The 24,323-nt window shown below is 38.3% G+C and overlaps 2 protein-coding genes across 6 annotated transcripts in view; one reads left to right on the top strand and one right to left on the bottom strand.

Annotated features, from left to right (window-relative positions):
• Positions 1 to 15,364, top strand: part of NT5C3A (5'-nucleotidase, cytosolic IIIA) — a 33,792-nt gene extending 18,428 nt beyond the window's left edge. For all 5 annotated transcript variants that reach the window (XM_078377492.1, XM_020811269.3, XM_020811266.3 and 2 more), the window contains 8 exons: positions 3,797 to 3,895; positions 5,095 to 5,164; positions 6,655 to 6,701; positions 7,291 to 7,376; positions 9,449 to 9,538; positions 10,862 to 11,024; positions 11,364 to 11,564; positions 14,550 to 15,364. In XM_078377492.1, the coding sequence (XP_078233618.1) occupies positions 3,797 to 3,895; positions 5,095 to 5,164; positions 6,655 to 6,701; positions 7,291 to 7,376; positions 9,449 to 9,538; positions 10,862 to 11,024; positions 11,364 to 11,564; positions 14,550 to 14,651 (858 nt within the window). In that variant the 3' untranslated portion in view covers positions 14,652 to 15,364. The remainder of the gene's footprint in view (positions 1 to 3,796; positions 3,896 to 5,094; positions 5,165 to 6,654; positions 6,702 to 7,290; positions 7,377 to 9,448; positions 9,539 to 10,861; positions 11,025 to 11,363; positions 11,565 to 14,549) is intronic.
• Positions 15,365 to 18,284: 2,920 nt separating this feature from the next.
• FKBP9 (FKBP prolyl isomerase 9) overlaps positions 18,285 to 24,323 on the bottom strand; it is a 38,093-nt gene continuing 32,054 nt past the window's right edge. The window contains exons 8-10 of the mRNA XM_020811263.3: positions 22,220 to 22,365; positions 21,373 to 21,536; positions 18,285 to 19,601 (exon numbers count right to left, since the gene is read on the bottom strand). Of these exons, the coding sequence (XP_020666922.1) occupies positions 19,422 to 19,601; positions 21,373 to 21,536; positions 22,220 to 22,365 (490 nt within the window). The 3' untranslated portion in view covers positions 18,285 to 19,421. The remainder of the gene's footprint in view (positions 19,602 to 21,372; positions 21,537 to 22,219; positions 22,366 to 24,323) is intronic.

The raw sequence follows: 24,323 nt of genomic DNA on the forward strand, positions 1-24,323 counted from the left end.
CTTTACTGTCCCTAAACGCAATTGAGGCCTTTGACCGATCCTGGACCTGTGACTTCTGAACACCTACATCCATCTGAAGCGCTTTCACATGTTCACCCTGGAATCCGTTATCCCACTGCTTTCTGCAGACAATTGGTTTGTGGTTGCAGACCTACAAGATGCATATTTCCATATCTCCATTCACGAACATCATTTCAAATACCTTCGTTTCCTCTTCATGGACAGGGCTTACCAATTCTGTGCCCTCCCCTTCGGGCTGTCCACCGCTCCAAGAACTTTCACAAAGTGTACGGTTCCTGTGGCTGCCTATCTTTGTCTGCACAATATCACAGTCTTTCTGTATATAGATGATTGGTTGATAGTAGCAGCCCGAAGGGACTTTGCCTTTGTTCTTCAGACTCTGGAAGAACTCAGTTTGCAAGTCAATTTCAATAAGTCTCATCTCAAACCATCGCAGATCATAAATTACATTGGGGCATATCTCAATTCGATCAAGACCAGAGTTTTTCTCCCTCATGAACAGATCTCCAAACTGAAGAGAGCTATTCGCCGTTTCCAACCTCGTGCCATGGTTTTTGCTCAGCACACACAACATTTCCTAGGCTTGATGGCCTCGACCACTTCTGCGCTCCAACATGCGAGACTCAAGATGCAATCTTTGCAGGCCTGGTTCCTGTTCCTGTTTGACCCCCTGTTAGATCATCCTTCAAAACGTCTTCTTGTCACTCTGGAGTTAGCTCACCAACTCACTTGGTGGACCTTCGTCCTGCACCTCCTTGTGTGCCATTCTTTTCAACCTCTTCAACTGACAATACAGATCACGACAGATGCCAGCCCAATAGGATGGGGCACACACTGTGACGATCACAAAATTCATGCTGTATGATCTAACTCAGAAAAGGTACTGCATGTCAACCACCTAGAAACGCTGGCAGTCATCAAGGCTTTACAAGCTTTCCATCTCTTCATGGCTAGTCGCGGAGTCCATGTTACCACAGACAATATGACCACTCTGTATTATATAAACAAACAAGGGAGTACTCACTCACTGGCTCTTCTATACCTTGCGATCCAGCTATGGGAATGGTGCTACGACCGCACGTCTTCCCTGCGGTCATTCATATATCTACAGAGGACAACGCAGTTGCTGACTGAGCCATCTGACCACCCAAACCCACAAGTGGGTTCTCTATGACTCTACCTTCCACCATCTCTGCAACCAATGGGGAACACCAAATCTTGTCGTTTTTGCCACCCAGACCAACTCGAAATGCAGCAACTACTGCTCTTGAGCGAGACGCAGCGTGAACTTACTAAGCAACACCTTCATGGTAGACTTGGGCGATGTCTTTCTCTACCTTCCCCCCCATTCTTCTTATCAAGCAGACAATAGTCAAGCTCTGCCAGCTGCAAGCAATCTTAATAGCACCATGGTGGCCTCAACAACCCTGGTTTACTCCTCTCAGGGCCATGGCAGCCAAATTCCTGAGACAGCCTCTTCAGCCACACCTGCTGACTCAGAACGATGACCATGTTTGTCATCCCAACCTGAAATCTTTACACCTCATGGCATGGAGAATCCCCCCATCTTAGTTGAGGTACTGGACAAAGCTAGGAGCGCCTCTACTAAATTGTTGTATTCCTATGTGGAATGTTTTCTCTAGATTTGTTGCATCAAGAGGTTTATCAGCTTGATACCCTCCTCTTGTTTCTTCATCACCTGTTTGATCAAGGTTTGGCCCACTCCACATTGAAAGTTTGTATTTCTGCAATAGTATCCTATCAGCCTACTGGATCCAAGGCCTCTCGTCTATTTTCCCACCCAACTCTCAAAATGTTTCTTAGAGGCTTGTGGAACATTGGCCCACCTGTGCGACCTCCAGTCCCTCAGTGGTCCCTCCAAGTTGTTCTCTGTGCTCTCGCTCGACCTTCTTTCAAACCCATGGCCTCGATACATCTCAAACTTCTCTCTCTGAGAACTATTTTTCTTGTAGCTATAACTTCTGCACGTCAAGCAAGCGAGCTTAATGTCCTTCAGGTTGACATTCTTTATATTCAGTTTTATTCAGACAAAGTTGTCTTGTACCCAAACTTCACCTTCCTCCCTAAAGTGATTTCAGATTTCCATGTTAATCAACCTTTGATTCTTCCAACGTTTCCATCTCCTTCTTCTGATGTTGAGCTCATGCTGCACCCCTCAATGTTCGTTGCACCTTAGCATTTTATGTTTCCCAGGACTAAAGATTTTCGCCCTTCTCCCAGACTCTGTGTGCTTCCATGGCCCACAGAAAGGTTCTCCAGCCTCTTCACAGACAGTCTCGGGGTGGATTGTCTCTGTCATTACTTTGGCTTATGACTTGGCAGGCAAAGCTTCACCAGATGTGCTAAAAGTGCACTCTACAAGAGCAATGGCCACCTCCATTGCCTGGCTGTGTGGCATTGAAGTCCCTGACATCTGTCAAGCGGCCACTTGGTCAACTCCCTCAGCTTTTGTGACACATTACCGCCTGGGCGTCAGGGCCAAGAAAGAAGCAAGTTTCGGAAGGGCTGTGCTGACTTCATTGCTGGTGTGATGGCTCTCTTTCCGGTAAGTGGGCTTGCTAGTCACCCATTTGTGTGCATTCACAGAGGCCACAAAGAAGAGAAGTTACTTACCTGTAACCATAGTTCTTCAAGTGGTCCTCTGTGAATCCACACATCCCACCTATCCTCCCCTCTGTCCGTCACTTAAGTGTCTGACCTTTGTTTCGGTCAGAGTCTTGACAGCGGCAGACATTTTCGAAACTGAGGTATTACTGGTGGACGGAGCATGCACACCACGGGGCAGTGTCCTACTAATCACATCTTTTAAAGCTCTAGAATATTCCAAGAAGTCCTGCGCAGGGGCAGTAAGACCCATTTGTGTGGATTCACATAGGACCACTCGAAGAACTATGGTTACAGGTAAGTAACCTCTCCATCTTTTCCATGAAACCTTGCCCATAACTTCTAGTTTCTGAGTTCTTTGTATCCTTGACCTTCACATTTTGCAGCATCTGTATTATGTGCCTCCTTCTTTCAAAATCTCATGGTTTGTTAGAATATCTGTGTCCTTTGATTCCCACAGGACCTTTGAGCAGAGTCCTGTGGGTGAATGTGGAGACTTGTGTTCAGTCATAACAAATCAAAGCTGAAACTGGTTCTAACTTCTCTTTTAGCAATGATTGTAAATATCTCTTAGGGATAGTTTTCAAAAGCCATGGTAATACTCCATATATTCAGTTTGTGTAAAATTACATTTAAACAGCATGAGTGATGTTGCACTCCTTGCTAATGGCTGAAATCCTGCTGCTGAGCGCAGTTAAGTTGTACAAGAGAGGGCCCATTGAATCAGTGGGAATTTGTTGAATCAATTCTTCCATAAGTTCCATTGATTCAAATGGGCCTACTGTAGTTGTGACTTTCATTAGCATATTAACAGCATTTCAGCCATTGAGAAAGATTTGTCAGTAAGAATTTTTGTGGAAATTTTATTAATATAATCCCATTCTTCAAAATTCAGTGCTTTTCTTTTAGCCTGTGGGTCTGAGTTGATTTTATTTTAAGGCACTCATTGGGCAGATCTGTTTACTTTCCCAACTAAAGTCGACACATTGAATGAATTGACCTTTTTGTTTTAACCCTAAACTATGTCCCATATATTCATTAGGCCTACTCTAGTTTGGACTGAGCTCCTCGCTTTTCGTCCTGCCTTTTACAGCACACTAATGATCACTTTCTGTGAACTTAAAGCCACCTCTTGTTTCACTTTTCCTAGATGCCAGAATTCCAGAAGAAACCTGTCCATATCAAGGACCCTGAGAGGGTGGAAGAAATTATCTGTGGCCTCATCAAGGGAGGAGCTGCCAAACTTCAGGTAAAATGCAAAACGTATTTGTAGAAATTCCAACATCATGTAACAATGCCAACTGCATTGGCAAAATCTGAAGATATAAGCAAGGTCCCCCGAGTCATAGTATTTATACAATAATGATAAATGCTAAATTGTTTAATATTCAGTAATTAAATTGACAGTGAGTAGAATCCTATTAGTAATTCCAGTGTGTAGCTTGTCTGTGTGAGGGAGTTTTAGTAATCCCCAGTTTGCAGTTATGAAAGCTAGAGTTTGCCCTTTTGAAAATGAGAGGGCTTATGCCTGTGCCAAGAGTGGTGAATACCTGTCTAATAGGTGAAAAAGATGGCTACATACACAATGGGCCATTGTGCACACAGAAACAAACAAACAAAGAGGATTTGGGTCAGTGGCTGTTCTAGTGGCTTCACAAAAAGCAAGAAAGTCCTCAAGGCAGAGGGAACTCCCTTCTTGCTGCCCACAGACCTCAGTGTCCCATCTCTTTTAGAGCAGGAAAGCATATACAAATCTATACATGAAAAACTTCTGAAATCTTCTCCTTTTCTCATCAGTTTTACACCTCTTTTAGCCACCAGGAATTACCACACCTCAGCTAGTTGTGTCCTTTCCAATAATTGTTTTAAAATAAATGATACTAGTTTTATTTCAGTGTAACTAAATCTTAGCGGCAAGGACAGGTTTGGAAAGTTTTGTTTTTGTTCTTCCCTAACTATCATAAGTGATTACATATTAAGTTAAATCTTGATTCATCTTTACAATGCTTCACTAAAACAGACTGATTTTATCAGCCTGCCTTGAAGTTGGATTATTTTAATAAACATATATTTGTCCCAGATTGAAATTTAACACTGTTCTCCTGTTAATCAAAAACATAGTTGATTGGCTGTGCCAGAGGTGGAGTGGTTAGCATATAATCCCACAATTCACATAGGTTTCTCTGTACCTGTATAGGCTGAAATCCAGTAGCATGTTACAACTACTGAAGACCTATTGAATTATTGGAATTTACATAAGTGTTGCCAAATCCCTGCTAATTCCGTGGACTTATTTTTATTCCAATTTACATTTGGATTTTAGCTGTAGTAATTTATGCAGATACAGCTATCTGATAATATCTTATTGATTTGTTGCATGTTTCAAGTGTAGGAATTTGGTTTAACGTTGTAGACATCATTTATAACTTGTTTCTTCCTCTTTTTTAGATAATTACAGACTTTGATATGACATTAAGTAGATTTTCTTATAATGGCAAAAGGTGTCCAACAAGCCATAGTGAGTATTTTTTATTGTTTATATGTTTGTATGGAAGTTTAATTTTATCAAGATTAATGTTACAATCCCTCTGGAGACAATACCGCAACTGAAAAGGAAGTACAGTGGTGCCTTGCTTAACGGGCACCTCGCTTAACGATGAATCCACATAGCGACGTATTTTTTGTGATCGTTTTTTCGATCGCATAATGATGTTTCTAATGGGAAAATATCGCTTTGCGATGATCGGTAAGCGTTTCGCTTACCGATTTTTGCTTAACAATGTTTTAACAACAGCTGATCGGTGGTTCCAAAATGGCCACCAGCTCAAAAAATGCCCGCCCACTGTGTTTTCGCGCCCATTCCTCGCTTACCAGGCAGCAAAAATGGCGGCCGTATGGAGGATTTTCGCATTAAGTTGAGTTTTTTGCCCATAGGAACACATTAAACGGGTTTTAATGCATTCCTATGGGCGTTTTTATTTCGCATAGCGACGAATCCATATAGCGATGATTTTGGCTGCACAGATTATCGTCGCTATGCGGGGCACCACTCTATTTGGGAGAAGACATGTAGGATTGCTCTGATAATTATAGTAGATTAGTTTTAAGTGACTATTCAATTTAGATTTATAGCTATGAAGATTGTCAGTCATCCAGGTGAGGTTAATCTGGAAGGTGAGTCATGGCAACTGGACTTCTTTCTTGTTAAGTTGAAATGTTTCTCGATACTCATTCAAGTAGCTTATTCGGTCTGAAGAAGCTACTGGGATGAGTATGGAAACATTTCAACCTAACAAGAAAGAAGTCCAGTTGCCATGACTCAACTTCCAGATTAGATTTAGATCACAGATTAGAAAGGCAGTACATGGTACTTGAATACAGGAAGTTCCTCTTGACTTCCTCTCTGTTTCCTAATGTTTGGCTTTCCAGTTTATTTCTTGCCTGATCTTTGACCTGTTATACTGTGCCACCAAATGTTCATTATTTATTGACACAGTATTATTCCAGATTTATCTGTGGGGATTCAAAATTCGAATGATTTTTGTGTGTGTGTGAAGAACAATCAGTTTCATATCTGGAGTAAGTGCAATAAAATTGCTTGACATTACTGCCACATGCCTAAATATGTGCAATTCTGAGATTTTTGTACTTAAATATTTACTTTTCAAATACCTTCTTAGCCAGTAACTTACTCAAAACTAATGTTTGATAATATATTTTAACTTACTCATTTTAACTTACTCAAAACTAATGTTTTAAGTTAAAATGGTTAAAGTGATTATGGTCTTACATCATTGTTGTATGCCATCAAGTTGTTCTTTCAACGCTAGCCAGGGTTTTTAAATGAGAAGTTCAAAGTGTGTTTTACTTTTGTCATACATGTCGCAGTGCTATTCATGGCCAAATGACAATTTGAACCCAGGCTTGAGTATTGTCTAACGTTCTGTCCACTACACTATGCTGGCTCTTGTTAAACTGAGATAAGAAATTTAATTTCTTGTTTTTCAGACATCATTGACAACTGTAAACTCATAACAGATGAAAGTCGCAAGAAGGTAATTTTAAAACTGGTAACTTTCTTTTTTTGCCCATTAATTACTGCTGATGTGTTTGGTTAGTTTCTGAAGGTGTTAGCATCAAACTGGTTGGTTTCATTAAGAACTGGCACAGAATGTACTTTGAATTTCTTTCCCATGAGTCCATTTCTTTTCTGAATGTATATTTATATCTATAGTTCTATATCTGATATGTGATAAAATTTGCACCAATCCAAAATAGTTTATGACCACAATGTCTGCTAATCCTCAATTTCTGTCATTGCTCTAGGTTGCTTTTTTCTTATACTTATTATTATTATATGAATTTGACCTTTGAGGTAGAAAACTAAAGTCCTTCATTGAAAAGTATCTGGCATGTTGTTACTGCTTCATTTTGATTTGAAGGCTTTAGCCTCTGAGCATCAGGGGAGGTAGTCCTCCTCATGTGCAAACTGTTGCCTGACCTACAAAAGTCAGAAACTGGCTCCTCTACACATGGTAGCATACAAGTATTATGTTAGCAAATTAATCTTAATATTTGTACATAGCAGTGGAATTATAATGGTAATGGAATACAAAAAATAAATACAACCTGTTTTCTTTCCAGTTATTCCAACTGAGAGAAATATATTATCCTATTGAAATTGATCCTAGCCTTACAATTGAAGAAAAATATCCTTACATGGTTGAATGGTGAGTTTATGAATGGTGACCAATTCCATTTCTGAAATGGTTAATGTTAGCTGATGTTTATTTCTAAATTATTAAATGGACAAGGTTACCAAACCAGACTTCTGATTACTTTTCAGCTCAAATTTTTTTTCATTACAAACCCACAAAAGCAGCATAAAATAAAATAAATTCTAAAATTAAACTTGACCAAGAGCAGCCATTTTATTCAATTTTGTTTTGAGCATACCATTATGTTCTAGAGATTCTTATCAAACTGCTAAAGATTTAGCCTCTGAACTGAAATATTTTGCCAAGTCCCTCCCTCCGGCAGCAGTTGCCAAGGTTTCAAGCAATTTGGAAAGATCTGTCAGCAGAACTGTCAGATCAGAAAAGATCTCTTCTGGCAGCAGTTGGCAAAATGAACCCCACTAATCCCAAATTTAAAAACGGATTATATCAAAATGTTGCCTTGTCGTCTGTTGTAGATGTTCGGATCCATTTTGCCAAAGTCTGTGTGTATGTGCGATGTGGCATCAAGCCATAACCCAATTTACAACAATTCTAATAAAATATTTAAGGCAAGCAGTATATTTAAGGAGTAGTTTTAAATGCACACACTTGCCAGTGAGTTTCCATAGCCAAACAGGGATCTGAACGCAGTAACACATGCACACACCCTCGTCCCTGGGGCTCTTCCACAGACCCCAGATATTTTTCTTTACAAAACATTTGTCCACTAGAGGGCACTAGAGGGCTTTTTTCAGTTAAAAGCCCAATTTTTTAAGGGGAGGAAATTTCTTGGGGAATCACAGGAGTGGATGTAGACTTCCAAGATCCAGAGGTGGACTAATGTGGCCCCTGGAGCTATAAAGGTTGTCCATTCCTGGTTTGGTGTTATGACAGTAATCCCCCACAAGACTTGGATTTGTATGTTCCCAGCGAATGTGTTAGTCACAGTTGCATGGAGGACATTGGATGCTTCCATTTCTTTTTCACACTAATCAGATTTTGGCATTTTGTTCAAACCTAAGCTAGCTAATACTTACAGTTTATTTATTTGTTTGTTTATTAAAACAAGCCAGTTCATCGACAGTTATTTATTCGAAAGTGGTTTTTTTTCAGTTTACCAATAATAAGATTAATTACAATTTGGATAACACAGTAAAATAATCTGAAGCAGAAGCAGAAGATACTTAGCTTCTCAGATTTCTAAGCTTCTGTGCCACACTGGCAGGAGGGGAACATGGATGTTCAAGGTTTATTGTGACATTAAACGGTACTTCAATCACATATGTTAACCAGTTCATTGTAACGCCTCATGTCAAGTTGATCTCTTTGCCTTGATAACTGTGGAGAACCCATGTTGCCACGGATGCTGGTGTTGATTGAAACCGCTTTCAAATTCGTTCATTTCATTGCTGATATAGATTTATTGCTATAAACATATAATGCAAATAAATTCTGATTTCAACAATAATATTTTTAAGTAAGTAAAAAGAGACAGCTTGCAAAAGTGAACCCCAAAGAAGTGAATACAACCCACTGCAATGTTTCTATAGGAAAAGATTGAATTGTGCTCTGTATAACCCTCTCTTTATGGGATGAAATTAGTACAGTTACTTCTACTGGATAATTTTGTAACAAGACAGTCAAATTGCACATCTAAAAAATTAGGCTATTTTGCAAGATATTTCACTGTTCATGTTTAAAGAGTTGTCTTGTTTTGCCTTGTTTTTCTTCATTTTATCCAAATATCTTCTGTATCATGGTGATTGTAAGACCGCGGCATGCACAGAGGGCTTTTTTCTATCCAGCAAAATTAGAAGAGACTCAGATGTCTGTCTGAACATATCCTTCTTTGAGTAAGAAATACAGTACTGGCCAGAATCCTGTTGGTGTTCTCATATATTTTGTGTAACCACCTTGACTAATTGCAGCTAATGAAGTGCTGTGGTGCATCTCAGTCATATGCTTGACTGTACATCCAAGAAGTTACACAAATCTTATGCAAACACTAAAAGGATTTTGGCCAATGAATTTCCAGCCTGAATACACCTAAACAAGGTGTATGTTTTGTTTATTTTTAATCTTAGGTACAACAAATCACATGCTTTACTTATTGAACAAGGATTGCAAAAGGACAAATTTGCTGAAATTGTGAGGGAGTCTGATGTTATGTTGAAGTAAGTAAGCATCTAGTGTTCTGTTTCCTGTTATTTAATACTCATGCATAATGTCAGAGTTTAGGAGGGAAAGATAGCTGATAATAGTAGAAATGGAAAGCTGCACTAAAATCACTTGCCCATTTGTTGAATGTGGACCAGTTCTTGCCTTGCCTTGCTCCTGCATAAAGAGCTTCTACATGCTTGGTTTTCATGTTGCGTCTATAACTCCAATACAGAAAAGACTGATGGCATAGATACATTCTGTCATAAGACACAGGATGAACAAAAGCAACTTGCATTCCACCACCACAACATAAATCCCTAATTTTGCATAGGATATTGGATGATAAGTTTTTGTGTTTTATCCAAATAAAACAGACACAACTGCATTACAGTTAATGGCAGCAGTCCTTCTTTCTCATATTTGTGTTTTCTGAAGCTGTTTTTCTTTTTATCTTTGTCTTGTTTTATGTTGCATGATGCTCACAAAGTTAACTGTTTTTATCTGTAGGAATGGAGTAACATTTATTAAGGTATAGCATATTTGTGCAATATAGTGGTGCCTTGACGTACGAACTTAATTGGTTCCGGAACGCCGGTCATAACTCAAAATGGTCGTAAATTGAAGCACCATTTCCCAAAGGAATGCATTGAAATGCAATCACACACACCCCAAAAAAAACCCACTGCGAGACCCATCGGAAACGTGATTAATCCGTTCTGGCCGGGGGGAAAGAAAAGAAAAGCAAACCATGCAAGACCCTTCAGAAATGCAAAAAAAGCAAAACAAAACGCAAGAGCTACCAAGAAGCAGCCTCTTCGCCACCAACGGTTAGCAATTTGAATTCCCAGCCTTTTTTCCCTGCCTTTTTCTGTTCGTAAGTGGAAGCTCTGGTCGCAAGTAGAAGCAAAATTTTGCAGCCAGAGCTGGTCGTAACTTGAAATGGTCATATGTCGGGACGTTCGTAAGTTAAGGCACCATTGTAATTGGTTTTTGGGAAAACTTGAATTATGTCTTTAAAACACAGTGGCCGAAAGCCTGTTGCTTAAGCATAAGTCACAACTGGAACATAACCCCATTTGAATCAGTGGAACTAACGAAGGAATTGATTTACCAAACCCTCACATATTCTATGGGCCTGTTACATCTATGTGCAGACAACAGGATTTCAGCCAATATATATTTGATACAACTTTTTCAGTTTTGGTCATGATTTCAAGTGTGCCAGCATCTTGCCTATGTTTTCAGTGTTACAGAAATGGTTAAATTTCTATTTTGGCAGTCACAGAATGGAATGTTGTCAGATTTTAGTGTTTTAGAAACACCTTCCTGTTTTACAGAGAAGGGTATGAAAGTTTCTTCGATAAACTCCATGAGCATAATATTCCTGTATTCATATTTTCTGCTGGAATTGGAGACATCTTAGAAGAAGTTATTCATCAAGCAGGCGTCTACCATTCCAATGTCAAAGTAGTTTCCAATTTCATGGATTTTGATGAGAATGTAAGTAAAAAAGTGTAAAATGTAAAGCTTTAATTCAATGTAGCATTATACAATCTATTGAGTTTGCTCAGGTTTAAATCAAAACAGAAAAATGGGATTTAATTATTTTGCATTTTAATTTCCATAGGTAGACTACATTTGGTAGAGCAAAGATGCTATTCCTATGAAAAACAATTTGTTGTTTCCTGTCAATAATTTGTTGTTCTCATTATAATAATCTGCATATAACCGGAATGGGTTGAAAGAATTAAGTTTCGTAGAAACATAATAAAGACAACTCAATGACACTTCCGTATTTGCTTACAAAGTTTTGGAACTAACTTTTATCATATCTAACAGGGTATATTAAAAGGATTTAAAGGGGAACTAATTCATGTTTACAACAAACATGATGGTGCTTTGAAGAATACAGAGTACTTCAAGCAGTTAAAGGACAATAGTAACATTATATTGCTCGGAGATTCCCAAGGAGATTTGACTATGGCAGATGGAGTGGCAAATGTTGAACACATTCTTAAAATTGGTTATCTCAATGATAAAGTAAGTTTATAAACTTAAAATCTTTGATACATTAAAACATTAACTAGTCATTAAAGTTAGCCTTCATGTGTTTTAGGAGTTTCTCAAGTTTTATAATCACAACATAATTCACAGGTAGAAATTTGAACCCCTGTATCTCATTTGTCTGTCCTCAATAGTAAAGCTGTTTTCTCGTCTGTTTGCCAGATTAAAAATCATTGGTACAGTATTTTTCAGTACCTTATTAACAGACTGAAATACCTTTTATGGAATGGCTATTATAATTTGGTCCATTATTTGGTGGAATGGTTGAGCACATTATTTCCCTCTCAAGATGGCCACATATGTCAGCAGTGCTTTAAACAAATACAGTGGTGCCTCGCATAACGTTTTTAATTGGTTCAAAAAAAAAAACCTTATGTGAAAAAAACTTTATGCGAAACACCATTTCCCATAGAGATGCATTGGAAACCGGTTAATCCGTTCCAATAGGCACGGATTGCCGTCCTTAAGCGAAAAAACCCATAGGAAACATCGTTAAACGATACAATGTATCCTCCATTGGAATGTATTGTAGTTGACTCAATAGGTTTCAATGGCTTTGCGAAGTCAATTTTTGCAAAATTAAGTGTGTCATAAAAGGGTCAAAAATGGTTTTAAATGCTTGGATTAGCTTCTGCACCCTCTAAAACGGATGCAAAAGTTAATTTGGCTTTGATCTGACTTTTCGTTAATTAATGGTGAATTTTTTCCCCCAACTTTTAACAGCTGTCAAAATCTGACAGCTCCATTATTTCCTATGGGGGAAGAAAAAATTCACAAAAAATTAATGAAGACTCAGCAACTGTTCTAAATTCTTGGGTTCGTTAGAGGACCCCCTAAGTTGTGTGCAAACCTGATTTGGCTTTGATCTGAACTTTCGTTAATTTTTTGTAAATTGTTTTCTCCGCCATAGGAAAGCATGGAGCTGTCAGATTTTGACAGGTCCATTGGTTCCTATGGGCCAAAAAACAAAAATTCACAAAAAATTAACGAAACGTCAGATCAAAGCCAAATCAGGTTTGCACATGACTTAAGGGGTCCTCTAACGAATCCAAGCATTTAGAACCGTTTTGGACCCTTCTAAGACACTTTTTAAATTGAAAACAAAAAAAACGTTAAGCGAAGCAGGGGACCTAAAACCAAAAACGTTAAGCGAAGCATGGTCCCAAAAACGCTATGCGAAAATCGCCCATAGGGAAAAACGTTATACGAAGCACAATCTGCCTCTGAAAAAATAAACGTTAAGCGAAAAAAACGTTAAACGAAGCAAACGTTAAGCGAGGCACCACTGTATTTAATCTTGAGCATCTGAATCTTGTGTTAACTGTCTAACCAATCAGATATCTAACCAGTAAACATATATTAGAGCAGCATTTTCAAAGCTAAATATAAGTAAAAGCTGGTACAAATGTGTACCTTTGTGAGGTACAGAATTTCAAGATTATTATGCACCATATTTTTGACATTATATTCCCAAAGTGTAATCACCACGTAGTGGTTCACATGTGATGGAAATTAGATAAGTTCTTGAAGAGCTATCAAAGAAGAACATTGCAAAGGCCTCAAATATATCAGTTTTGGCCATTTTTCCACATCATACTAAATTACTCTTCAATACAATGTGGACAAGAAGGAAGGAGTGGCAGCGGACTTTGGGCTAGCATGCTTTTCCCTTCTCTTCTTCTACGTAGAAAGAAACACTTTGCTTTACAAAACAAATTGTAGTCAATATGGACTGTCGTTAGTTTCAGAAATTGCAACTTCCAACCACAGTTACTAAAGACTAAGTACAGTAAGATAAAGATACTTCTCATTGACCTAGGCTATAATCCTTATGGTAAGATTAGAATCTGAAGCAACTTTAATGCAGTAGTTTAGTCCTACACTCCCACATTCTGGAGCCCTTAATAGCTTACCTACCATGAAAGGGATCCCACAAAGAGCCTTGGGAGCATGAGGAGGACTTGGAAATTTTTTATTTCTAAAAATTGTTGTGACGGAAGACATCATCATTCTTAGGCAGTATGGAAGAGGATTTCAGCCATTGTAGACTGAGTCTTGAAAATACGCTAAGTGGGATTTGTGTATAATTTAATCTAAGTAAAAGATTTAATCTATTTAGAGATTTTGTATACCTTGGTTCAATCATAATCCAAATGGAGAGTGCATCCAAAAATTGGAAAACTGGGACTAGGAAAGGCAGCAATGAAGGAATTAGAAAAGATCATCATGTAAGGATATGTTGGAGACCAAGGCCAAGGTCATCCATACTTTTATATTTCCAGTCACCTTGTACGGGTGTGAAAGCTGGACTGTTAAGAAGCCCGCCAGGAGGAAAAATGATTTGTTCAAAATATGACACTGTAAGAAAGCTTTGTGGATATCCTGGATTGCCAATGAGAACTAGACCAAATCAAGCCTGAATTGTCTATGGAGGCAAAAATATCGAAACTTAGGCTATTTTGTTTTGGGCACATCATGAGAAGACAGGATTCCCTGGAAGAGACAATAATGCTGAGGAGTGGAAGACAGTAGAAAAATAAGAAGGCCAAAAATGAGATGGACTGACTCCCTAAAAGAGGCCATGGGTGTCAGTCTGCAAGAGCGGAGCAGGGTGGCTGACAGGACATTTTGGAGAGTGCTCATTCATAGGATTGCCATGAGTTGGAGGTGATTTGACAGCACATGACAATAACAGTCTAAGTCAATGATACAGTTTGCGTTCAAGTTGGCAATATTGTACCACATCTCAACATTAATTTGAATTACTTTTACCTTTTACCCTAAATTCAAAGGCATTCCCATAGTATTCAGATATGGTGAACATTCTTTTGTAACAAACATAGACTTACATAGGAATAGAAAAATGGTACTGCTGAAAGAATGATGACCGTATAAATTGTATGTTTCCAGAAGTTTTTGTTTTTTTCTAATCACTTTATTTTTTTACATTTCTATAACCAGGTAGAAGAACTGCTGGAAAAATATATGGACTCCTATGACATTGTTTTGGTGAAAGATGACTCTTTGGATGTAGCGAATTCAATCCTGCAAAAGATTCTGTAACATGCAAGCCTATGATGTCTCAGAATATTACTGTTGATACTGTTTTTCACAGTATTGTAACTTTATTTAGAAAGTAACATACTGTATACATACATGATCATCTGGATATTCCTCTGCTGCTGTTAAACACATTTTACTTTTAACTGCATCCTTTATTTATTAGTTCCAGCATATAGGTTGTATGAGTCACCGAAAAAGGCCTCACTGCGTTTTTATTCATGTCAAATAAAGGGATTATTTCTGAAATAAGTGAGATTTTTGTAGAAAAAGCTCAAGCTGTAATATGTAAGCAAAATTTGTTACCTCACCTTTTAAGTTTGACGTTCAATACTGCAGATTTCTTTATTGACCTGAAATATTTTGTGTTAGAAAATAGGCATGTTCACTGTCTGCTTATATTATAACAGACAGATTAGTTAAGTCTGAACAATAAATTTTACATCATGCTATCCACAATAAGATAATGCTGGATTGGATCTTGTAGAGTGCTTTATTGTAGTATTTGCCTAAGGACGTTTTCTGCCTTGTATTTTGAAACTGAATAATTTCTGAAGTCCCTTTTTCTAATTTAGACAAATATGAATAGCACGTGACATTTTCAGTAGCCTTCTAAAGGTTTTTAAAAGCTAACTCTACATGGTACTATTTCAGTATTACCTTATAAACTATGCTGTGGTACATAAACCATTACAAATAAATACCATGTGCTAAAATGCTCTTCATGTGTTTGTCTGCCTCACATATAGTCTGTTATGAAACAGGACAGAGGAAATGCTCTGTGGAAAGCTACAAGGGACTATGCATATGGTAGGTTTTTAAGTGGTTTACTGTGCAGAGTTTAATCAGCAGAGACTGCAGCAGCCATAATCCCTTGCAACTCCCACACATCTTAGTCCTTCCCATCCATTTCCGTGTCATCTCCACAGAACAAAAATAGCTGCTAGCATCTGAATTCATAGCTTAAGACCTTGAAAACATGTCAGAGCTTTTATTTTTTTGAAGAATGAGTCAAAAAGTTTGAATGGGGGAATTCCTCCAGATTTGGGAGCTGTAGGCCAAAAATTAAAAAAAATCCAGTGGCTAATGGTGATCTCCAAAATATCCTATTATGGATAGACATGTTCAGCCCCTAACAACCGAAGCTTGTGATTGCCTTTATGGAATCGAACCTTCTCATAACTTGTCTTCATCTTCTCCTGCTACCTCTAACTTTCACTATATTATCTTTTCCAGAGAGTCTCATCTTTCCATGATGTGCTCAAATAGGACAGCCTCAGTTTAATCATTTTAACTTCCGGTGAGAGTTCAGAATAGATTTGATCTAGAGCCAACTTGTTAATCTTTCTGGTGGTCCATGGTATCTTCTTATCAGCATTCTTCATTGTCTTGCTCCCCCCTCAGCCCGGTTATAGCAAACTTCTACATGGAGCATTTCAAAAAACTTGCCCTGGCTTCAGCACCCCTCACATCCACAGTCTGGTTCCAATATGTGGATGACACCTTTGCAATTTGGAGCCAGGGTGAAGAAAAATTGGAAGAATTTCTCAACCATCTCAACAGCATCCACCCAAATATACAATTCACCATGGAAAAAGAAATAGAGGACCAACTCCCGTTCTTAGATGTCATGGTCCTACGCAAAACTGAGCTCCGACTGGGACACAAGGTCTACAGAAAACCCACCCACACAGACCAGTACCTACACAAAAAACTCCAACCACCACCCACAGCAAAAATGAAGCATAATCAAAACACTGGTAGACCGTGCAAATCGGAACTGTGAAGCTCACTTTCTCAGCACTGAACTCAACCATCTGAATTGGGCCCTACAGGCAAATGGCTACTCCAAAAATGAAATCACAAGAGCCATCAAACCAAGAAAACAACACCGAACTGAAGAAGAAAAACAGCCACCCACAAATAAAGTACTGTATTTCTGCTTATACATCAAATGTTTCACGGACCGCATGGGGAAACTTTTGAAAAAACACAACCTACAAAGAGTATTCAAGCCCACCACAAAAATACAATAAATGTTACGGTCAGCAAAGGACAGAAGGGACCCCCTCGCCACTGCAGGAGTACATCGGATACCTTGCAGTTGTGGCCAGGTATATATTAGAACCACAAAACGAAGCATCTACACCAGAATCAAAGAACACAGAGACTGGCGAAACGTTAGGAAGAACAACCTTCAGAACACGGCCAAAGAGCCCAAAAAACCCACACCAACCATTAGATCCTGGCTGTGAAAGCCTTCGCGAAAAACAAAATAAATAGATATAAACCAAATCAACTGCCAGGTTGCACCAACAACAAAAACAAAATTGATATAAACCAAACAACTGCCAACCACTTGAAAAAGGCCCCTTTGTGAATAATAGTAATAATAAGAAAAATAATACAAAACTTAATGCTAAAAGTTTTATAATTGAGCAATTATAATATGCAGGAAAAAATAATTATAAACAAAGCAGCACAAAATACCCTCCCCACACTCCCAGCACATCAAAAGCAATCCCCACGAAGCATAAACTAAAATAGAAACCCAAATGCAATACCCCTACCCAAGAGAAGAGGACTGAATTCTGATGATAAACTGGGGGAGGGGGGGAACCACACCAAAAAAAATTGACTGCACTATACCAAATAAATTAAAAAATAAAATTTGAAAATAAATTGAAAGATAAATTGCAGGGAGACAAAACAATTCCAATGCCAGGTGAAATACCAGGCCAGGGAAGATCTTCATTTTGGATCTGAGCAGAGAGATGTCAGCTTATGAAGGACCCAGTCAAACACTGGAGGTTCAAATGAAAGTCCAACTGTCCCTCCATCCATGCCAGCCTAAATGTTCCAATTCTTGCTTGACAGTTTCATTTGCTTTGAGTCATACTTTGCCCATTCCATGTTCCAGCTGCATGTATTGACTTGTATTGTTCTATGTACAGCACTTGACTTTCTTTTCACCTGCATGCACGTAGGCCACTTAGCAAGAGCACTGTTTGTATTTGTCCTTAGTTGTTCACCTGCCTTTATGAGAATCTCATCTTCCAGCACTCTTATTTTATTTTCTCATGAGGTAAGAAAAGTTCAGCATTTACCATTCCCACCTGTGCAGTACTAACAGAAGTTCACTTTAGTGCCACCTGGTGCTCTCCATCAAATATTGTCGTCCAGTGTCACCTTCAAATACTGTAGCTGCCCAGCAATTGCACTCCAGGAGTTTCTCCACCCCCAGTCACCATTGGAACTATCCATTCTGTTCTGTTGCGGTGACTGTTATTTCTGAAGAGAGTGAATGTATCTTAATCTGCTGTCCCAGGTTTGACCACTCCTCCTTAGGTGAACCATCTAGGAATCAAACTCACAACGGAATCTAATTTCTTGAGACTTTAATTTGTCTCATATTTTATGACACACCCTTACCACATTGATACAAAAAGGGGAAATGTTCAATTGGTACATTTTTTATTATTTGTGAATTTTAAATATTTTTTACAAACTGCATTGGGCCTCATAAGGTGAGAAAAGTGTGTTATTAATTTCTGAAAACTAAAATTTCAATCAAGGTTGTTTACACTTATCTTCTACTCATTCTTGGTCACACATCCACAAACATGTCTTACACGCTGTGTTTGTTAAGATTTATTTAATAAAAATACCAGCTTGTCATCACCTTTGACAAATCTTTATGGCATTATGAGCATTACAAAGTGTGTAAAAAAAGTCACAAAACTTTACTCACCATAGGAAAAAAAATTAAAGCATGCCTTAAAGTTAAAAACTAGCACCATTTTAAGTTAGAACCTTTCACTGCACTGGGAAAGACACTTTGTTCAATATCATTAGTGGCTTTATGTTTCTTAAATTAAACTTTTGGTATGCATCTTTTACACCTGATTTATGTCCTTGTTTTAAAGATCTAGCCACAACTTCAGAAACTGTAGACATGAACAGTGCCTGAAATTTAAAATGAAGTTCACTTTTAAGTTCTTTCAACTGCTTGTAGATGACAAGATTTACCCATATACTGAATATATAGCTATTATGCATCTATTCAGGTTTCAGGTTTCCACTTTTTTCTGTGATATTAATATAAGACTTCTGTAAAGACAAAGTCAAATGGAATTTATGACTGAAATCCTGTTGCTTAGTGTACTAAGTCACGCTATATTAGGCCCACTTAATCAGTGGGGATTTGTTGAATCAACTCCATAAGTTCCATTGGTTCAAATAGGCCTACTTTAGTCGCAACTTACGATACTAAAGTTGACTCACAAAACCCTCACCAGAGTGGGCCTACTCCAGTGTGACTTGGCACACTTAAGCAAAAGGATTTCAGCCTAAGTATGTAATCATTTTTCTGTGCACTTCCTTTTGTAATTTATACATGTAGCTACAAATAAAACACTGAAGAAGTATAAATCCCTTGCACTAGCAGAGTACATTATGGAAATTTAATGCATTTCTTTAATGGAAATATGTATCTCTTTTGGGTCACAATACCCTCCTAAAATTCCCACATTTCTAAAAATAAGCTGAAAACTTTGTGTGATTATGGCAGTGTGTATATATTTAATTTAAAAATCGTGAAACCTAATTCTGAGGCACTTCATGATTTATAACAGAAAATCTATGATATAACTCTTGCCAATTTCACACATACAGAGACACGGATATTCATTTCCACTGTACTCAGACATTTTAGACCACTTCTACAGTGCACATATCCTAACAGCAGTTCATCTCATATAAATTTAAACTATGCTACAGTTCATCATGTTCCTGCAGTTCTTCGTCTTTCAGTTTGAATTCTTCAGCGGTAATCTTGCCATCTCCATTCCGGTCTTGATTGGTGAACATATTTTTCACAATTGTTTCAGAATCAAAACCAGGAGCTAGTTTTCCTTTGCCAGAATTGACCTGGTCAAGGATATAGCTGGTAAACTAGGATTAAAAAAGAGAAAAGAAAAAAAGACAAACATTATAGAGACATAAAGTGCTTGAACTGGATACAACTGGTATTCTTCCTACAAACCAAAATAAAATAAAAATACCTGGGGCAAAATTATCTCAGCAATTAGATTAGCGCTAAAAAATTTTTTCCATCCTTGCCAATGTATGTTTTGGAACACAAGACAACATATTTTATTTTTTGGCACAGTATTATACAGTAAAGCAAAAGTGGTACACCCCATTTGTCAGTAAGTTGACCACATTAGGGGGCAGTGGAGTTCACTGGGATCAAAAAAACACCCCAAGATATAATATAGTTTTTTAATGTGATCTGATTTTATTTTACATTTATTCTACTGTTTATTTTCTGACTATTTTATATGTATATATATTTGGATAGAACAGAATACACACACAAATACCTCTTGGGCATAGGACTTGTTTATACCCTGAATTCTCTGAAATTCTCACTGGGGTCAAAAATACCCTGCAGCTGAAACAATGTGAGCTTTTAGAAATTTCAATCTATGAAGGACAGCCCTTCAGACACCGATAAATTACTAAACCCATCATCCTGCACAACTGGATAGGTGGACTGTAACTGATTGGAATCAGCATATAACAATAATTTGTCACAGGTTCCCTACATTACTTATACACTAAGAGACTGTGCTGCTACTCCTTTGTGTAGTTTAGCTACAAAATTATTATACAGCGGTGCCTCGATTTACGACCATAATCCGTTCCAGAAGATGGATGTAACTCAAAATGGTCATAAGTCGAAGCACCATTTCCCATAGGAACACATTAAATGCAATTAATCTGTTCTGCCGAAAGAAAAAAAATCACCAAAATTAAAATGACTGCAAGACTTATAGGAAAAGAGATTAATCCCTTCTGACCAAAGGGGGGGGGGGGGGAGATAAAGAAAAGCAATCAAGCGTGCAGGACCCATTGGAAATGCACAGAAAACAAACAGAGTAGACTGGAAGTGCACAGAGAACAAAGGGGGCAGGTCAGAAATGCAAAGGAAACAAAGGAAAAAGCAAGGGAAGAAATGGGGAACCCCAAAAGCAACCAACCCCCCAAGGCCCATCGGAAATGGGGAACCCCCAAAAAAGCAAACAAACCCCCCAAGACCCATCGGAAATGGGGAGAAGCCAAAAAACAAACAAAGCAAATCCCCAAGACCTATCAGAAACGGGGCAAAAACAAAAACAAAAAACAAACAAACCCCCAAGACCCATCAGATATGGAAAAAACACTCCCAAAAGCAACAAAAAACCCAAAGATTCATTGGAAATGGGGGAAAAAACCAAAAAACAAACAAGCCCCCCAAGACCCATCACAGCACAGAAACATAATCCCCCCCAGCCCAAAACCACGCTGCAAAAACACCCAGAACAGTTTTTAAAAAGCAGAAAACAGCACCTTACCTTACCAGGCAGCCCGAAGCCTCCCTGCAAACACACACACACGCTCACGCAGAAGCGAGGCAGCCCCAAGCCTATGACGACACACACTCTCTAACTGCTGGAGCGAAAGAGCTACAAAGAAGCAGCCTCGTCGCCACCTGCAGTTAGCAATTTGAATTTCCTGCCTTTTTCCCCCTGCCTTTTTCTGTTCGTAAGTGGAAGCTATGGTTGCAAGTAGAAGCAAAATTTTGCGACCGGAGCTAGTCGTAACTCAAAATGGTCGTAAGTAGGGACATTCGTAAGTCGAGGCACCACTGTATTTAAAAAAGAATCTTTGGAAACTTTACCTCTTCCAGAAGAACCTCTCCATTGTTATCCTTGTCAATTTCTTTAAAGAGATTGGGAGATACTTCCTCATGCCATACAAACATATATCCTTCAGGTAAGCCAGACACCAAATCAAGTAGTTCAATGTCAAAAACTAGTACAGCACTACCTGGCACTTCTCCTTCTGGAATAATAATTGACAGAAATAATTGTTAACCTCTGTTATGTGAGAACACTGAAGCATTAGTATGAAGCAAGAGATTCTAATTCTACCACTACCAGCATACACAAGTTGTGCAAATGATACCAAATATATAAGTATCATCTCAACCATTGAGATACATACAAAAATAAGGCCTATGGGTCTGAAGGAAACAAGCCAGTTTTCTTTTTTTTTCCCCTTAGAAGGCATAGAAAGCTTTGTGATTATTTGCGTGTTTTGGACATAAAGTGGAGACATCTGCTAATTTATATTCAACACATATCTTGCTTTGTTATTTGAGACTACGCTCAACATTCCATAGGTTTTCATTACACAAATATATGCCAATTTCTCATGTTAAGAATAGGACTTTTTGTCTAATTTTTGAAGATAAAAGGCTGTTTATTGTACTGTAATTAATGAAACATTTCTGAAAAACAGAATATCAGTCCCACAAGTCCTCTTTCATTATCCTGTATCATTGAGCCAATGAGCAGAACAAACAAGGATAAACTAGTCTGTTTAAATAATAAAATGAAGATGCACCACAAAACTGAACTGTGGCAGTCAGTGCAAAGGAATGTTAGATAAATGCATGTGTCAATGAGCACTGATATCATAGCTTCAGGATACTGAATACCAGGTGTGAAATGTTCCATACGTACCAACTCCAGCCTCTCCATAACCAAAGTGGGGTGGAATAACAACTGTTCTTTTCTCTCCAACACACATATCTGTGAGACCTATATCCATTCCCAAGACTACTTGTCCAGAACCAAGAACTATGTTATAGGTTTTCCCAAGGCTGTATCTGCCAAAAGAAAGGAAAAGAGGGGAAAAAAAATCAAAATATGATATTCTAATAAAATAGCAATGGAATACTACTTATTCTAGCTTTCTGATGCTTTTCCTCATCCTCCTCCAATTTATATGGGATAAGTTCATAATTACTAGCCCTTTGCAAGAAATAAGTTAAGTATATGGTAATATACAAAACTGATTACGGAACTGACCTCAGAGTTCAAGAGCATAGTCTCATGGACGCAAAACATGCCCTCCACATTTTATTGAACTATTATTCCCATAATCCCTCATAGTTGGCTGTGCTTCCTAGTGCTCCTAAGAAATGTAACCCCAAAACTTCTAAGAAGCAACACATTCCCCACGATACAGTCTACATTATTCCTTCCTATCACCATTCCTATTCTATCATGCTGATTCCATAGAGTGGTACAGTTAGGAAGTGATCTGACATTGCCTGTCAGTACAAAAAATCCATAGCTAAAGCAGTGTTGGTAGAAAGCTATCATGCTTAAAAACTACTAAAAATAATCTGCTATATTACAAGGTAGTCTGTTCCACTGTCAACAGCTCTTACTGCCAGGAAGTTCTTCGTAATGCTTAGCCTAATTTCCCCTTTGAATTTGAACTCATTGGCTTGGATCCTATTATCTCAAACCAACGTAAAAAACAAGTATGCTCCACAGGACACACATAACTCCCTTGGGGCTGTTTTAGCAGACCTTAGACTCCTCCCATATCTCTTTCCATACTCCATGCCAAAATTTCGAGTGGGGTGGAAGTGTCTTTTCCATTCCTGGAGCCCTACAAGATAGGCAATTCTGTTAAAACAAGGTGCAATCCCTCCAGCCTTGCAAAATAAAAAGTGGAAGTGGACCTCTAATGTATGTATGTGTGCATTGCAGGGGTTCATACAGCCCATTATATGTCCTGAGAGCCAAAAATTTGATCACTATGTGGCAGCTCTTCAAATCCTTGTTAATATCAGATCTCCAATATTTATCCTCCAGATTAAACATACTCAGATCTCTCAGCATTAGATCTCTCAGCATTCTTAGCAGATTCTAGAGTTTTCATCTTCTTTACTACTCTATTCATATTCCACCTTGATGACACATTTCTTAAGCTATGACATTTTGTATATATTTCATTCTGTTTCTTAATGTCTGACAAAGTGGATGGGTCCACAAAAGCTTACATTAAAATACAATGGTTTATCTTTAAGGTAGCACATGTTTTTGTCTTGTTTTGTTTTCTTTCTTTGAATTTTGCCTGATATGCTTGCACAGACTAACACGGCTACCTCTTCCAAAACTATGCCCAGAACAGAATTCCAAGCAAGGCTGGTGGAAGCAGGACTTCTGTCAGTTCTGCTTAAAATGTGATTAACTTATTTGTGTGTGTTGCACCACTGTTAACTTGTGGAATAATAAGACCCCTATATGTGTTACAGGCACACTGCTGCCCAGACAGATATCACTCATCATATTTTGTATATTTTATTCCATCTGCATGTACCAAAATTCAGTTTATTTCCTCACATCACTATCTTGAATATTGCTTGCATCTTCTGAGGTATTAGGTTCTCTGTCCCAGTTTGGTGTCATCTCCAGATCTGGTAAGCATCCTCTTCTGCTTCATTACTTAAGATATTTATAAAGATGTGGAACAAAACCAGGCTAAGAACTGAACCCTGGGGCACCCCACTAGTTACTTATCTCAAGAATGACAAGAAACCACTGGTCAGCTGTAGGTGATCACAGAACAAAAAAAAAGGCTAATGATGTGGGTGATCACAGACAACTAGGAAAGCAAGTAGCTTTACAGAGAAGTTGCAAAGAAGTCTACACGCAGATGTCCGCCAGCAGAGCCCTAAAAGGCAACGCCCTGAGAACTCTTTTATTAACTTAGCAAGGGTTACATTGTATGTTGTGAGAATTCAGATAGGATACTGGTTACCTAATCGCC

The sequence above is a fragment of the Pogona vitticeps genome, chromosome 6 (assembly GCF_051106095.1).
Source record: "Pogona vitticeps strain Pit_001003342236 chromosome 6, PviZW2.1, whole genome shotgun sequence".
NCBI lineage: Eukaryota > Metazoa > Chordata > Lepidosauria > Squamata > Agamidae > Pogona > Pogona vitticeps.